Source organism: Pararge aegeria, chromosome 22 (assembly GCF_905163445.1).
Source record: "Pararge aegeria chromosome 22, ilParAegt1.1, whole genome shotgun sequence".
NCBI classification, from domain to species: domain Eukaryota; kingdom Metazoa; phylum Arthropoda; class Insecta; order Lepidoptera; family Nymphalidae; genus Pararge; species Pararge aegeria.
In genome coordinates, this window is record NC_053201.1 from 10,731,074 (window position 1) to 10,748,841 (window position 17,768).

Sequence of the window (17,768 nt, forward strand, 5' to 3'; positions counted from 1 at the left end):
TCGTATTTTTAAATACATTACGACAATACACACATCGCCATCTAGCCCTAAAGTAAGCGTAGCTTGTGTTATGGGTACTAAGATGTCAGATGAATATTTTTATGAAAAATATACATAAATGCTTTTAATATATATATAAACACCCAGACACTGAAAAACATTCATGTTCAACACACAAACATTTTCCAGTCGTGGGAATCGAACCCACGGCCTTAGACTCGAATAGCAGGGTCGCTGCCCACCGCGCCAATCGGCGGTCACGTATTGATTTAAGTTTATTAAAAATAACGGTATTTATATTTGTTTCTTTTGTCGAGTGTCCGTGTACGAGTTCACTAAATATTACACACCGCCAAATCGTAACTTTAGATTCCATCATAATAACAAATCTTATTACCGTATCAATTATTAAAGACTAACCACGCTGAAATATTAAATTAAACCTTTACATACTACTATACAGTCCAAGCGAAAACAACAAATATAAAGGTAAGCACGAACGTGAAAGCAAAATTCGAACAATTAATGTTCCGAACCATCTGGCGCTTAGAGTACAGAGGTATAGCTACAACTTTGCACGGTTGGATTTAGATCCACTCGAACTTCCAACACCCCTCAGGGCGTAATTTCCGAAACAATTTTGTTTAATAACGTGAGAAATGAACGTATACACATTTTATCTTTGTATAAACTTGTTATATTTTATTGTTCAATGAATATTACCAGAAAGGAGTGTGTGTGAGAGGCTTTGTGAAAAGTGTTTTTTGTTATAAAATATGTCTTTAACATTATTTACTTCGTTTATAGGGAAATAAATTGTAACTAAGTCGTGGGCATCCGCTGGCAATATATAAATGATTATGTATAGTGGCTTTGGTGTGTCCTACTTTCAAGCAGCAACGGATTGACTTATGGACCTAATATTTAAAAAGATATGTATGGACCGGTGCAGACTTTTATCTAAAAATGCTATTTTGGAAATAGATATTGCGGGTTGGATTTAAAGTGTAACTCTTGATTTAACTACACATGCTAATGTTTTATTTCTTCTGCAACCAGACAATGAATTTGGATTGCTTTTTACACCTTATATATTATATATTTTTTGCTAGTGAGGTAGAAGTTATGTAATATAGACGAGTTTTTGATTTGTTGAATCCATAACAATGCTCAGAATTATAATCAAAAAGGCTTAGTGACAGAAAACTCCAATTGCTCGGTAATAAAACTGTATCCAAATAAAAACAATCTTTGTTTTCTCCTTGACGAGCAAAAAGGTAAGCTTATTTCATTTTTTTAGACGATGTTATTAAAGCTGTTCTTTCGTTCTAGAAATTCTTGGGATTATATTAAGAATTAAAATATTGACTGTAGCTTATGAACAAAAGAGAACATATAATAGTACTATGCAATCCAAACTTAACATTATAAATTCAAAAGTGTGTCTGTATTTTATTTGTTTGTACCCTTAAGTTTACTACTGCAACAATTTTGAAGAAGAAACACTTTATAGCACGTATAACATAAAGGAAAAGAAACAGTAAGGAGTATACAGTAAACAATGTAGACATGCAAAGGCGGCCTTATTGAGCAAGCAATCTCTTACAGCTCTTCTTCTTCTTTTGCTGTTTGGAACAGACGTAACATCCAGGAGAATCCTGTACATATAATTATTTTATTCCGGAAAAGAACCAAGGAAACTGTTCGCAGGGAATGAAAACAAAACGTCTGTTACCTATTAACCGATCATAGCGCAAATTTTTCTATATAGCTGGTATTCTGAAGCAGGATACAAGACACTTTATATCAGTTTATTATTTTATATTAGTTTATTATTATTATATTTGTTTCAATATTTTTTTCATTTTTTTTTTATTTGTGTATGTTTTGTTTATGTATTCTTATGTAGTTATTTGAATGTAGGTTTATAATAATTTTACACCACCTAATTTTTCTCGCTCTTGTTGTTCTAATCCTAAGGGTGCCTGGCAGAGATCGCTTCTAAGCGATAAGGCCGCCTTGTGTATTCTACTCCAGTCTTTGTGTTTCTCTCTATTCATCATTTATTTTCCTAACTGAGTAGTGGTCTTAAAATAAAGAGTTTAGTTAAATGAATAAATAATAATACTTTATATCCCGAAAAAATTAATGATTCAAAGAGATTGTAAAAAAATGCATACATTATATAAGAAATACTATTTTATTCTGGCACTGTTTGGAGTACGAGTTTCCGGAGTCACATGGACCAACTTTATTGCTGCTATTCCAGAGCTTTTGTCCCTAAGGGGATATTAAAATCCAACTGGCAAGTTATATATGCAAAATACTAGAAGTTCGCCTGAAACTAGGACTTTACATTGCTAGGAAACTATTATTTTTATTTTCTTTCTATCTTTTATCTTGCACGTTTCTATCGCAAAGTCAGCTTATTAGTTCACTAGGAATAATTAACTTTTGCAAAGTCTTACTAATAAATTAATTAGTATATGCTAATGAAATGGCTCAGGGGATTTTCATGAAATCCATACTTTTTGACGGCCGATTGGCGCCGTGGGCAGCGACCCTGCTTTCTGAGTCCAAGGGTTCAACTCCCACAGCTAGAAAATGTTTGTGTAATGAACTGAAATGTTTTTCAGTGTCTGGGTGTTTATATGTATTTTATAAGTATATTATTCATTAAAAAAAATATTCATCAGTTATAACACAACACCCACCCATAACAAGCTACGCTAACTTTGAAAGATTGCGATGTGTGTATTGTCGTAGTATATTTATTTAAAAAAAAATACTAATATTATAAAAGGGGTGATAGACTAGTTGGTAAGACTTCGGGTTCCCGGAAACCACCTTTTTGTTTTTCACCTATAACTTTTCGAAGTAATGTGCGTTTTTAATTTAAGTAATTAATACATCACTTGCAATAACGGTGAAGAAAAACATTGTTGGAAAATCTGCTTGAGAGTTTCTTCATAATGTTCCCAAAGGCGTAACGTACGTGACGTGGTGGACTAAACCTAAACCCTTCGCATTCTGGGAGAAAATCCGTGCTCTGTAGTGGGCCATTAATAATGATTATTTTTAGTTCCTATTGTTCTACAATGTAGCAGTATGTTTTTCCTACAGCTGTTTTTATTCTTCTTATTAACACCGAAGGTAATCGTTGCAGATAGGCACCGAGGACAAACCTCTGCGGTTTTTTCTATGACAAAGCATACTTTGCATGTTAAGAACAATCATGATAGTTCCTCATGTCCGAATTTCGAACAAGTTTTCCGCATTAACGAGGAAAACAAATTTTTAAAAGCGCTTCAGAACATCTTTGCATACAAAATTTTTATCATAAACTGACAATAACATAACTATTACATCGCTTCTCTGCTGTTGGTTGAATCATTGAATTTCTAAAACTTTACCAAAGCCGAAAGTTTACGAAAGTGTAGTTTAAAGTTTCGCGTTTCCCAGCTTCACATAATACGACGTTTATTAAAAAACTTATGAGACCTACGAGTATCTTCGGATATGTTATATTTTCTTATTAGGTCGCCTTTATTGCTCAAAACTAGTGAGGTGTATTTTTTTTTACTTAGTGAAAGAGTTTTATAAATTTTAACGCGGCAAATTTACCTTAGGTTTGTTCATCACATCATTTAGTAATTCCAGTGAGACTAGTAACTTTTTTAAGATCGAATAACCGTCAAAGCCAAAAAAACCAAGCCTTATTTTACGGGTTCCAGTTTAATCCAAGATTAACGAGGTTTAGGGCGCTTAAACAGGATAATCTCTTTGTGAATAAAATAATACCGCCTTTGCACGCCGATTCTTCCGTGAAAGTGTTTCATTACTTTGTATAAAATGCGTGTGTGCAATAAAGTAATCAAACAAACAAACAATTCTTCGCTTGCTTGGGATTCAAAATGCATTCGAAGTAAAAACGAACTTCGTTCTTTAGTGATACTTTTTTCCCTCAAGTGATATTAAAAAGCAGCTGCAGTTATAAAAGCAAAATAAAAGAAGATCTCCTGGAACTAAGACCTTGCATTGTATTTTATCGTAGCACCAATTTATGTTATGAATTCATAAGGCAAAGCTTTTTTTAAATAATATCCTTACTTTTTATTTTTTCATTTATTTGTTGCTAGCTATTGCTTATTTCTAGTTTTTAACAAATGCTGTGGAAATTTGTTTACTTGGCTATATAGCATATGCTACTTAATTCTTTCAACTGACATTGTGGCAATTAAAGATTTTAAACTAAGATTATCGTGGTTAATCAACATTTCTTCAGTACACAACGGGTACATACCACGATAATATTTTGGATTTGTCGATACTTCGAACCTGTTGCATGGTTCGTGGTCACGACGGGACTCAACATTGACATTGTGGCAGTTAAGAGATGGATGTAGGACGAAAAACGAAACAATCCGACGGACACGAAAAACAGACAGACAGACGGGCAGAAGGACAAACAAGGAGTCAATTATTATTAGTAATTATTGTCTAACAACTTCCTATAAATTAAATGAAATCAAATAAACTTGGTCCTATTGTTATCGTTACGATTTAACGATATGTGTTTTAACTTCGAAATCATGCTTCTTGTGTGGAGATGTATAAAAATGTATGAGAAGAAGTAAGAAATATTTAACACATATTTAAGTCGGTGCCATGTAAAATGTTAAATTTTCTCGGTACCTTCATTGCTCTATAACAAAGTTTATTATAGTAATTTATCATGTTTTACCTACTTACAACCGACGAAATCCCCCTAAAAAGCTACTTTGATAACCAGTTATTTGTCAATTAGCAGAAACCTATGTGGGGACAAAAACACTTCATAAGACTTTATTAAACTTATTTAAAATACTATGGCTCCCCCGCCACTTCGTTCGCGTATGTGACAACCTTTTAAAACATAGACTTCTTTAAAATATAGACGTCGTAGACTTTTTTTAGAACTTTTAAAGAGGAACATATTGTTTTGGCATAACTTTAAGGAACCATGGGAATATTTTTCCCCGTTGTTAGCGTGATGTGATAAATCCTATAACCTTCTTCGATAAATGGACTATCTGACATAAAAAGATTTTGAAATTCGAACCAGTATTTCCCGGGATTAGCGTGTTCAACGAAACAAACTCTTCACCTTTATTATAATTATTAGTAAAGATATTAAATTATATTTGACGGCCTCTATTTTGACGTCATAACTAGCAGCGGTAAGTGTTGCGATTTTAAGTTGGAGCTGTTGCTGGGCGGGGCAATTTGGGTTTTTTTTTAATTTCTACACTTTCTCTGCCGCTAAGCGATATAGCGTTCCGATACGATGACGCTACAGGTAGTTTTTTTTTTTTTTTTTAAATCTATATTTTTTAAGGGACTTTTATAGGTTACCTATATGTCAGCCCCATCGTTACACACAATATGAATCCTAAATAAACATAAATCTTAAACTACAACAATTTGAGAGAATCACCAACGAATCTATAAAGTTACAGATAGTACACAGTAGGTGGTTTAATATAACTGCCATACTCCCAAACAGGTAAGCACGCTACCATCTTAGACTATGTACCTGTGTACTGTGTAGTTACTTAGAAGGGCAGTGAAGATCTAAAATGCAGTACAAAAAAAAAAATTATAGTCATTAAAAATTAAGTATAAATAAATATACTACGACAATACACACATCGCCATCTAGCCCCCAAGTAAGCGTAGCTTGTGCTAAGATGACTGATGAATACATTCATGGAAACACTCACACATTGAAAACCATTCACGGTCATCACAAAAATATTTTCCAGTTAATCAAACTCACGGCCTAGGACTCAGAAAGCAGCGTCGCAGGCATAGATTAATATTATTTTCTTAGAAGTACCCTCAACTCCTAGAGAATACAGTTCTCAAATTCTCATTAACATTAGCGAAATTTGAATGGGATGTGAGATGGAACTAAACCGGTCATCACGATCACGTCAATAATGACTTGGGTATTAATAGCGCGAGAAATTAAACAGATTACAGCGTGTAACGTATCTTGCGGATTGCGTAAACAGTGATAAATTAATAAAGACAGTTTTCATCGCAAACGGTTGCATCTATTAATATAAGAATTTATGAGCACTCTGACGGTGGCGCAGTGGTGAAAGGTCTGGGGTTCGAACTCTGGCTCGACGATTTGCATCATCATCTTAAATCGTAAGTTGTGTCAGGATAATAATAATGATAAAATCTTTTATTTGGGATAAAAACAACACATAGCAATTAACATATAAAGTACGAGTTACACAAAAAAAAAAGTTATCATTAACAACTTAAACTTTTTTTTAAATAAAATTTTAAATCTTAAAATTAGGTTACAAAATAAATATGCTAAAAACAAACAAATATAGTTCCCTATCGACAGTGACATATCTGTGGTGTTGTTCCTCCCAAACAGAGTATCGCCTCAGCGTTATGCTGTAGCAGTAGTTTTATGATCACTGCTACAGCGCTGATTTTCAGGCGACCTCTCTCTTCAGGATCAGGAATTCCCTCCCTGCTAGTACGAGTATATATCACTCAAAATCACTAGTGTCACAATTTAAAAAAATCGTTTTTTGCGTGTGTGTGTATAATATAAAGTTATTTATTAGGTTTTGCGGAAGCGGTGATATAGTTCGTCTTAACTTTGCGGAGGCCGAGTTCGAATCCTAGCATGCACCTCTAACTTTTCTAAGTTATGTGCGTTTTGAGTAATTAAAATATCACTTGCTTCAGCGGTAAAGGAAAATATCGTGAGGAAACCTGCATGCCTGATAATTCTACATAATGTTCTCAAAGGTGTGTGGAGTCCACCAATCCGCACAGGGCCAGCGTGGTGGACTACCTATTCTCATTGTTGCAGGAGACCTGTGCTCTTTAGTGGGCCGGTAATGGGTTGACGTTTTGATGATGATTATTGGGTTTTAGAATTTATCCCATGTAGTATATTTTAGGTTTATCTAATAGTACCTAAGTAGTTTATGTGTAGTAAATTGGGAGATCGCTTTAGCGATAAGACTGCCTTTGTACTTAAATTTTTTATTGTACTAAAGTTTTACAGACAAACTATTATTACATTGACCGCGTACACTTCTGTCCATTATATCATCTTGATGTTCATCAGCATAATAACGTAAAGGGAAAAGGTTTTCTTTCTCATAAGTAGTTTTTTTAGAGTCCAGGGCCGTGGGTTCGATTCCCACAACTGGAAAATGCTTGTGTGATGAACATGAATGTTTTTCAGTGTCTGGGTGTTTATCTGAATATTATAAGTATTTATGTGTATTATATTCATAAAAATATTCATCAGCTATCTTAGTACCCATAACACAAGCTACGCTTACTTTGGGGCTAGATGGCGATGTGTGTATTGTCGTATGAATGAATGAATGAATGATGAATGAATACACTTTTATTGTACACCAAAGAAACAAAAAGTAGTTACAAAGATATAAATACAATCAAGAGAGTACAATTTGGTGGCCTTATCGCTACATAGCGATTTCTTCCAGGCAACCAATGGCGTAAAAGGAAAAAACGTAAAAAAGAGGTAGGTGGTGCAATAAATAAGATTTAAAAATTATACAAATATATAAATATAAATAAAATATATATATATATAAATATATTATATATAAATACAAATAAAATATATAACATAAATATCTATATAAATATATTACATATAACATCCCCAATTAGTATGAAATACATAAATAATTCAAATTACACACTTAAAATGATTCGCTTCAGCGTTGTTCGGCTGAAAGAGACAAATAATGATGTCGTATTATATTTATTTATTTAATGAACAATCCGCATTGGTGCAGCGTGGTGGGTTTATGCCCTAAAACCGTCTAGGAGAGACAAGGCCTGTGACCAGCATTGGGACGTTAAAAGGCTGCGAATGAGGATGATGAATAATTGTCGGACCAAGCAGATGAAACCAGGGCATGCAAGCCAACCTGAGGGTTAGATATGAGCCTAAAATTAAACCGGCAACCACCCCCTTCAAACTGGTATCTTACACAGAAATGCTGCTAAGCGGCAGAAATAATACACGGCACAAGAAAATAAGCGGCATAATGCAGTAATACTTATTTAACAAGCCACTGCCGAAACCTCCCACAAGACTAGAACTGAGCTAATTGAAAAATTATGTATACCCAAATTGCTGGGAATCGAATCCGGGCCATCCGGCATGCGCCAAAATGCTATGTAATGTGTTCGAAAATATTATTCCCGTACTCTCACTACCGAGGAACACACAGCGTTTTAGTGGTCGCAAGTCACATAACTACTCCGTTCCCCCAACGGACTGGTATGCGTCAGGCATTTTTTCTGTATAAAAAAAAGGTGATAGATTCCCGGCCTAACAAAGTTTTCCTGTGACAGGCTTTAGATCTGTTCGACTTTTTTAACAACAAGCCCTCATCTATACACCCAATAAAAAAATCCTAGATGCGATTTTGAAATAACTGGTTCTTATTAATCCCGTAATGTTACTTCTTTATTCAGAGGTTAGCTGACTATGTCCAAAGCAGTTTATTGTTACTCCCTGATGCTCAAACGAATTAAAAAAATTTTTTTTTTTTTAATTATTGACGGACCAAGTAGATGTCCCACAGCCTATCCTTATGGCAAGAGGAAAACTAATTCCGAAATTTTTTATATGCATTTTAAATTTTAAAAATCTCTAAAATATATTCTAGGGCTTGCTCGTTACTCTTTCTGCTCTTTCTGATAAGTTAGCGATACAACATTTCATCTGTCGTTAAACACATTATCACCTCGACCGGCGCGTCGCATAACTGTCTGTGTCATTCGTGAAAGCCTATGAAAGGTAAAATATATTTTTTTAAATGTACTGGAATTTGAAGAGATTAGTTAATTCAATCAAAAAACAGACGATAAACTCTTATATTATATTAATTAGAAAATTATGTGACGCCGCTTCAAATTTCAACGTTGCACGATCCAACAAATATACTCAGGCATTCGTAAAGAAATTTCACTTAAATTTTAAGAAATCAGATGGACAAAACGTCTTTACATTCTTACGTAAATCCTAAGGGGCTTGAAATTACTAGATAGTACCGGCAGGTATTTACATAAAATCTTGTTAAAACAATGATCTGACTTAACAAACTTCGTTTAATTTTCAGTCTGGTTTACTTTGCGCGGGGTCATAAAATAAACTCAACTAATTAAATATCACAGTAGATTAAATATTAAATTAATAAAGCACGTAGACTTAACGCTTGAGTGATTACTTGATCAGTATTCTAAAGGAATAAATATATTCTACTCCAATTTAGGTCGGTGTCAAGTAAAATGTAGAAAATTACTAGATATAGATCATATAAATAAATAATTAAATTACTACGACAATATACACATCGCCATCTAGCCCCAAGGCGTAGCCTCTATTATGGGTACTAAGATGACTGATCAATATTTTTATGAATAATAGTAACATAAATACTTATACTATACATATAAACACCCAGCACTGTGAAACATTCATGTTTCAACAAATATTTTCCAGTCGTGGGATCGAACCCACGTCCTTGGACTCAGATAGCAGGGTCGCTGCCAACTGCGCCAATCGCCCGTACTTCGAATTCCCTTTTGTATAGTAACAAGGAAAGTACCAGTAATTTTCTACATTTTTCTATATCATATCAACCCATTACCTAAGGGGTTAAGGCTGGCACCAGGCTGGCCCAGTGCGGATTGGTGGACTCCGCACACCTTTGAGTAAATTATTTAGAACTCTCAGGCATGCAGGTTTCCTCACGATTTTTCCTTCACCGTTTAAAGCAAGTGAAATTTAAATTGCTTAAAGTAGAAACGCACATAACTCCGAAAGGTCAGTGGTGCGTTTTTGGCATATTTAGTTAGTTGTGATTGCGGAGAATAACATAGGTCACTTTTATCAAACGCGGAAAGCAAGCAAAATCTAGTACTTTTATAAGATAAATACATTATACTAAAATTCCATTTGGTTAGTAATCTAGTATTATAATACATAACGCATTCATAGACACTGTGTATACTTCTTCAAATTATGTGCAACGTATTCTTCATATGACGCCACACGTAGCATGTTTACGTAAAGTATTGAAACTTTTCCTTCGCACATCATTCATAATTGTTTATGACAAAAATTTATAACAAAATAGAAATAAATGGACTATTTATATTACTAGCTACCGCGTTACTTGTTCGCGTTTCAACATCATTATCATGACATCGGCCCACTACAGCGCACGGTTTCCTCCGGTTCCCTCCTACAAATAATAAGGGGTTAAGGCCGTAGTCCACCACGCTGGCCCAGTGCGGATTTGTGGACTCCACACACCTCTGAAAATATTATGTGGAACTCTCAGGCATGCCGGTTTCCTCATGATGTTTTCCTTCACCGTTGAATCAAGTGATATTTTAATTACTTACAACGCACATAACTTAGAAAGCTTAGATGTGCGTGCTGGGATTCGAACTCGGCCCACCAAAAGTGAAGTCGAGCCCCTAACCAATGCGCTATCACCGCTCGTTCGCGTTTATTACGGTATTTTACAAATTCCGTGGAAACTGTTTGGTTTTCTGGAATGAAGCCTATGTAACACTAAAGGAAGTTGAAACAAAAAACACACGTCACATTTATAGTGTTTTTTTTTATTTGGGACAGAAAACAATTACGTATTTTAACAATTGTTCTTAAATCTAAACAAAAAGGGTGGGTTAATATGTGATCCTCAACACTATCCACAAAATATTGTACGGGGCAGTGGGGCGATATAATGTAGTAAGTGTGCATGCGTACGGATTAGCGAAGCACCCCGGCATCGCACGGGTCTGTTTGCCGTTTGGAATTATTAATAAAATACTATTACGTAGTACATTAATTTAATCAAACTCGTAAGATGTTAGACTCGTCAGCGGTTGCAATGTAAGCGTACAAAAATACGTTTGTTACTACATCGTAGTACAAATTTTTGAATTCATATGCTTTTCTTTAGTAAATGTTGTTTAGTATACACGAACCTTCCTCTTGAATCAGTTGATCTATTGCTAAAAACTGCATCAATATCAGGCAGGCTGGCGTGCAGGCAGGCGGGCAGACAGGCGTGCAGGCAGGCAGGTTGGTAGTCAGGCATGCAGGCCGGTGGGTAGTCAGTTGGGCAGGCAAGCGGGTAGACAGGTGGATAGGCAGGCGGGTAGACAGGCGCGCAGGCAGGCGGGTTGACATTTCGGCAGGCAGGCGAACAGACGAACTCTTCTGGTTTTCGCAGCAACTAGTCACAGAAGCGTCATTCGTCGATATTGACACGGTTTATTCGGGACTAATGACTGTGACATTACGTGTACAAGCATCATTAATTCATATTGTTGCCATACGAGCTTTGTTCGCTCGCTTGCTTGTTTCACTCTTTACAAGTTTGACCTCTATAGTTTACTAGCAAGGTTAGAAACTTCGCTTGAACAATTTACCCATATGCTATACCTAATATAGTAAAATATACTCCGTTCAATTAGAAACATGAAACTGCTCTCGACGGGCGGTGTTGATTGCAATGTCAACACAATTACACGAAAGGCAACAAAGCCTTGACGCCCTCACAAAATAGCCTTTTAATTAATTCTCTGCAATAAATTTCATTTACTTAATAACAAAGTTACGTTAAGCGGTTTATTGGCATGTCGATTTGATTAATTATATATATATATATATATATATAATGAATGATATTCTTTACATATATATATATATAATATATATATATGTAAAGAATGCGGCATGTTGCAGGACGCGCTCTTTTGCGGCGTAGGTGTTAAGCCCCATCTGCCTGTAATTACACCGGCAGCCACGCTCTTCCGACCTGAACACAGCATTGCAACAGTGCTGCTTAGCGGCACAAGTAAGCATTGCGATAGTTCTTTCCCGGACGAGCTCTGATCAAAAGATCTACTACGATGATAATCCATTGATGACAAATCAGGGCTTTTAATTTCTATTACATTGTAATCTTAACACATTCTGACAACCTCCCTGGTCCTGGTGCTGTGGTCTTATAGGTGGGAGGTCCCGAGTTTGCTGGTGCAATTTAGAATTTTTGAATTTTCTCTGGTCTGGCATGGTGGGAGGCTTTTAGCAGTGGCGTGCATACAGGGTATGAACAGAGTGTGCACTAAGCGGGCAGATGATATAACATTAAAAAAATCTCCGGTACGAGTTATAAAAATCATAGGCATTGTTTGAGTTATAAAAAGCCTAACCTAAAGTTTTATAAATCGCACTGGAGACTTTCTCTATTTTATAGCATCTGCATACCCTTTGCATACCCTCTATGGACGCCACTACAGACAAGAACGTGCTGACAAGCCATTTAGCATTCCGGTCGCGTAGAAACCGATTAGCTTATAACTGGCAAAGCATATTATTAGCCCACCAAGCCCGCAATAAAAAAAGTTATAGATTAAGAGTGATTGGACATTGACTATTCAGGACTTTCAACAACTAACCAAAGCAAAGTGTAACTGGAGTGTATTTATATTTTATCCGTTCTATCTAAGATAAACTAACGTCATTTCGTTTCTTTACAGCATCCGTAGCCCGAGTGGCAAAGTTCCTCGGTAGTACTGGCACCCCCATTCTTACAACCGGAGGTTTCAGCTTCGACTTCGTGGAGTCGAAGCAGACCTGTGACGACGAGTTCTACATGATGGTGCGAACTGGACCCGTGGGGTTCAAGGACCTCGCGTATTTCCTCATCGATGTTATGCGGCAGTAAGTAAAATTATTCACTCCTGAGTTTCTGGTAAGACCTTAAATCAAATTCATCAATTTCAAGTAGGTGTACTAAAATACACCTAAGCTCTTTTGTATCGTCAAGTACGTGTGTTTGTAATGTACTTTACGTAGCTTGTTTGACTGATAGCGGAAGGTTGCGAACTAAGTTGCTGGAATATCGACCCTGCACTAAAAGCACAGTTTTGGTAGACCTCCTCCTCCTTAAAGGTCACAGGGATTTACTGGATACAAGCGGCACATAACCGTAGCGTGTGGAAATCTCTGCAACCGATCTATGCCAAACTGTTGCGAGCTACATTTAAATATGTTAAAATAATGACAGCCTATAGCCAATACATATTTGAAAATTTAATGTATTTCCACAAAAACACCTCAAAATTTAAGAGAAAATGTGACTGCAATAACTTGAACGTTAGGAGCAAAAATAAACTTGCAGTGCAATACACAAGACAATTTTACAGTAAATTATCAGTTGATATCTTGGAGATGCCTCTATAAAAGTTCAAAGTTTGTATTAAGCGAAAGTTTATAGAAAACTCCTATTCTAGTATAAAACAAACGATAAAAAAGCTTCCGTGTGAACAATTGCTCTAACCAGATTGCTTCTTAAATATTATTTAAATGACAATGTGGGATGGTGATGACAAAAAGAACACCCGGCTAAGTTTGTTGTGGGCTTCTTCTTAGCTTTAGTTTTAAGTTAACGAATGTAGTGATCAACGCATTGAAGAAGCCACCTATGTGCCTATTTGAATAAAGATATATTTGACTTTGACTTTGACTTCCTGGGGTTGAGATAATGATGATGAGAGTATATCATTCGATTTTGCACAGCCCGGAAATCGAACTCACAGGCCTCCCGAAAGACCACTTGGCTATTAACGCTTTCACCATGCTATCGCCGTTTCTATCTTAAGAACCCTCGATTTCTATAATCGCTGATATGGACATGGGTCTCTACATAAGGTAAAATAGGTCTGGTGTTTCTCATTTTTGACTTAACATCACTAAGTCCTTCCTGGGTTAGGGACAATAAATCCTAGAAAATGGATATTTCTGGTAACTCGGAGAGTACATTACGTCGGTCACAGATACTATCACTAATATATTGTGATATAATTTGTTAAAGCCCAACAATAAAGCAATAAGGTAGGATTACTTTTACTTGTGAAAATGAACATTCTAGATATAAATCTGCATTACCAATGCGTTATTTGGTAAGGTCACGTGCCGCGGTGCAAAGCAAAAAAGAAGTTAAAAACTGCAAAATATTACTCATTTTAAATCAAAAGAGCGAATTTCACAAAGATTTTATGTTGAAAACCTTTCAAGTGCTTATGAAATATAATACCAAAATCCAGTCTATTTTTATCAGAATAATTTTCACGCCATTTCGCTGCTGAGCAGGCATCTTCGTTAATATTTAAAAATGCTCTCTTTCTTGAGTGTGGCTGTAAAGCGAAGAAACGGCAAATACATCAAAGAATTCTCAGCTTTATTTTACCAGCGCATGTAAGGCTTTTATACGATATTTTCTTAAGCTTATTGAAGATTATGTTTAAACTGGCATTTACATAGTGGTTAAAAAAGATTTTTAATTCAAATTCAAATTCAAATGCAAAATTTATTTATTTCAAGTAGGCCTAATTAATAACTTTTGACACTTCAAGTCAGTCTGTTTGTAGTGACTCTACCACCGGTTCATTCAAGGCAGATTCTACTGAGAAGAGCCGGCAAGAAACTCAGCAGATTGCTCTTTTCCAACATCATTTTTCTGTTTTGTGAAAGATAAGAGCGGAGTGGCCTGCTTCCAAGCAGCCTTGTTGAATCATTTTTATGTTTCACAAAGTCGATTTTATAAAATGTATTTTTCAACCCCTATTTTTGGGCCTTACTGATATTCTTTATTAGCTTACAATTTAAATGATACAGTTACAAGTGTTGTAACTAAGTCTATTGACAACTTTACAAATTGTACTTTAAGTACCAATATTTCTGCTAATGGGTCCTATGACGAATGACGAAGTACTTGTTCAAGTACTAAGAAAATTTCTTATAATTATTTAAACTAGATAGCCAGACAAAGGAGAAGCTCTGCAATATGAACATTGTTCATCAAAATATACAGAGCTTAACCGGCAAAGAAATTTAAATAGAACTGTTTGTGGAAAAACTCAATATACACATTCTGTGTATTACTGAGCATTATCTCACTGGAGCACATCTAGCAGTTAACATAAGGAATTTCAAAATGTCAAGTGTGTTCTTCAGAAAGACTGCAATTCATGGTGGGTCCTTTATTTATGTACACAATAATATAACTTGTAAGGACCGTAAAGACATAGTTAGTCTTTCTGTTGAACGCACTGTAGAACTGTCTTGTGTGGAGCTGGAGCGATTTATAATAGTGGTTTCCGCAGGATGTTAAAAAAAACCAAGAAAAACTCAAAGAAATCGCTAGGTCCTAATAATATTATCTTTTCTCTAGATCTTATTACAATTTCGCGATCTCATTATAGGAATAAATTATATCTATTATTTCAATACCAAGAATAGCTTCAAAGCTTCTATTTCATATTTCCAATACTACATTTTTTATAACGGTTTTTGGGGATATTGTATTATGACTGTATTTTTTCGTCCGTCGTTAATTTTTAGGGATCCGTTCCGATCCGTTACTTTGTGGTAGAGAACTCTAAGGGGTGCAGGTTTTAATACGATGTTTTTCTTTACTCAAAGTCAAAAAAGTATCATTATTCAAGTAGGCCCGTAGGTGACACTTTTGATGCGTACATTACATGAGAACTACACGGTAGTGAGATGATGGCGATAACCATATTTGTAAACTTAAAACTAAAGCTACGAGGGTTCCAAACGCGTTCTGTTCTAAGAAGAAGCCAACAACAAACTTAGCCGGGTGTTGTAACAGATATCTTGAAGCTTACGATTTGAAACTTAATTTAAAAAAAAAACCTATCTAGTAGTTCATGCAACAGTTAAGAAGCGACGACGAAATAGGATTTACGACTGTCTTTATCATTCACACGCAAGAATAAGTTGTTTAATATCTATTTTCGGTTTAAGGGAACGTAAATTATTAACCGCCCTTTATAATTTCCTTTGGGAATACTCGGGATCCAGCGACTTGTCAAATAATGAGATCCTTTCAAAATGTCTGTAGGACAATTATTATTAAAAAAACATTTATTTATTCATTAGCTTTTAACGAAACATTATTTTCCAACGTAAATGAATACATCTACTTAGAAAAATAATCTATCTATCTATATATATATAAAAGAGAAAATGTGCGGGTATGTTCCGTATAGGCTCCGAAACGGCTGGACCGATTTCAATGAAACTTTCAGGGAATCTCCGGATTGAATTGCTCAAAAATTTGTTGTTTATTTTTGATTCCCTTAATTTCCAATTTAAGTTTTTCCTAATTTTGTATTGTAAAACGCCAATTAACAGCTTCGGAGATAAAAGGTCTCCTTTTTAAACCCCCCTAAGGTTTTTTAAAATTGATCATTCTAGACTAAATTATAAATAAAAAATCCCACGGTGCCTTTGGTTACGGGACATCTTTATAATAATCACCTGATGATAAATGGAAAACCATCGCCTGTAAACAGAGCAATACTTCGTGCAAGGAACTCGTCCTGAAACGTGTCGATCTACGTCCATCAACAAGAGGCGTAGGTTAACATCTTCATGTGTCTGTAATCATACCGGCAACGCCCTTCAGACTGGAACACAGAATTGCAACAATTTATTTATTTATTTATATCAACTCTCGTCTTGAGCAGTGTTTTACGCCATCGATTGCCTGGAAGAGATTGCTATGTATGGCCGTGTAACTGTAAACTTCTTGTTAACTAGTTTTTTTTATAACTTTTCCTGTATTTGTATGTGGTGTACACTAAAAGTGTATTCATTAATTCAACTCTTCATTTGTCCTCAACAAGATGTGAAGAAAATAAACAAAAATCAGACTCTTCAAGTAGTAGGAATAAGAATGACCGTAGTACTTCCCCGGACGAGCCGTTACAAAAAGCTCTACTAATAACATTTTCTTCTTTCACTTCCATCAAAAACCATAACATTATTTTGCGATAAAATGCCAGGTTACTTTTCCCCCGAAAACACCCAAGATATAGGTAGGAAACAAAGAAGCCGGAAGGCAGTTCTAAACCTCAGAGAAAAATAATCGTGAGAGTTGATTGGATCTCAATCATATAGGAACGCCACCACTTAGGCCCTCAGGGCGTCTCGCTGTTTCGAGGTATAATGGAATATTATTTTTCAATAGCTGTTGCCCGCGTTCTCTGTCTATTACGGTTTTTATTCTCCGTAACTTCTTTGTGTCAGGGAAGGATGAACAGACAAACACTGTACTTGCGTGCTTCGTCTGCGTTTATTATGCTTTTTTAACTAAGCTCTGAAGGGTCAGTGAAAATAAACACAACTTTCTTCTTTTAGTATTTTAATTATAATTTTTCTTTTTCTTCTTAATATTACACACTTTTTATATTCGTCTTTCCACCTTTCCATCCACTACCCGACTGCCCCGTCATCAACGTCGATGTCTTTTTTTTGTCGGTCCAATCACCCCACCGCCACCGCGGGTTGTGATTGGTCGATGTTTTTCTGCATCGATGTCATTGGCTGGTTTCATTTAAATCAGCCAACTAACCATCTAATAATCTAATAAATATTCTTGACGTAGTTAAAATCAATAAAAGTAACAAGTTCTACATTCTTAAAGTAATAAAACAATAAATAATAATAATTTATGTGGGATGACGGTGATTTGAAATCCGTATTTAACCGAACCTAACAGTTCGAATCCAAGCACGCAGTGGCATACATAGAGGGTATGCAGACGATATAAAATAAAGAAAATCTCCAGTACCAGTTATAAAATATG

General features: G+C 35.5%; 1 protein-coding gene across 1 annotated transcript in view; it reads left to right on the forward strand.

The window, feature by feature from the left end:
• LOC120633646 (atrial natriuretic peptide receptor 1) overlaps nucleotides 1–17,768 on the forward strand; it is a 238,082-nt gene that overhangs the window by 58,254 nt on the left and 162,060 nt on the right. Inside the window, exon 4 of the mRNA XM_039903933.1 lies at nucleotides 12,631–12,814. Within this exon, the coding sequence (XP_039759867.1) occupies nucleotides 12,631–12,814 (184 nt within the window). The remainder of the gene's footprint in view (nucleotides 1–12,630; nucleotides 12,815–17,768) is intronic.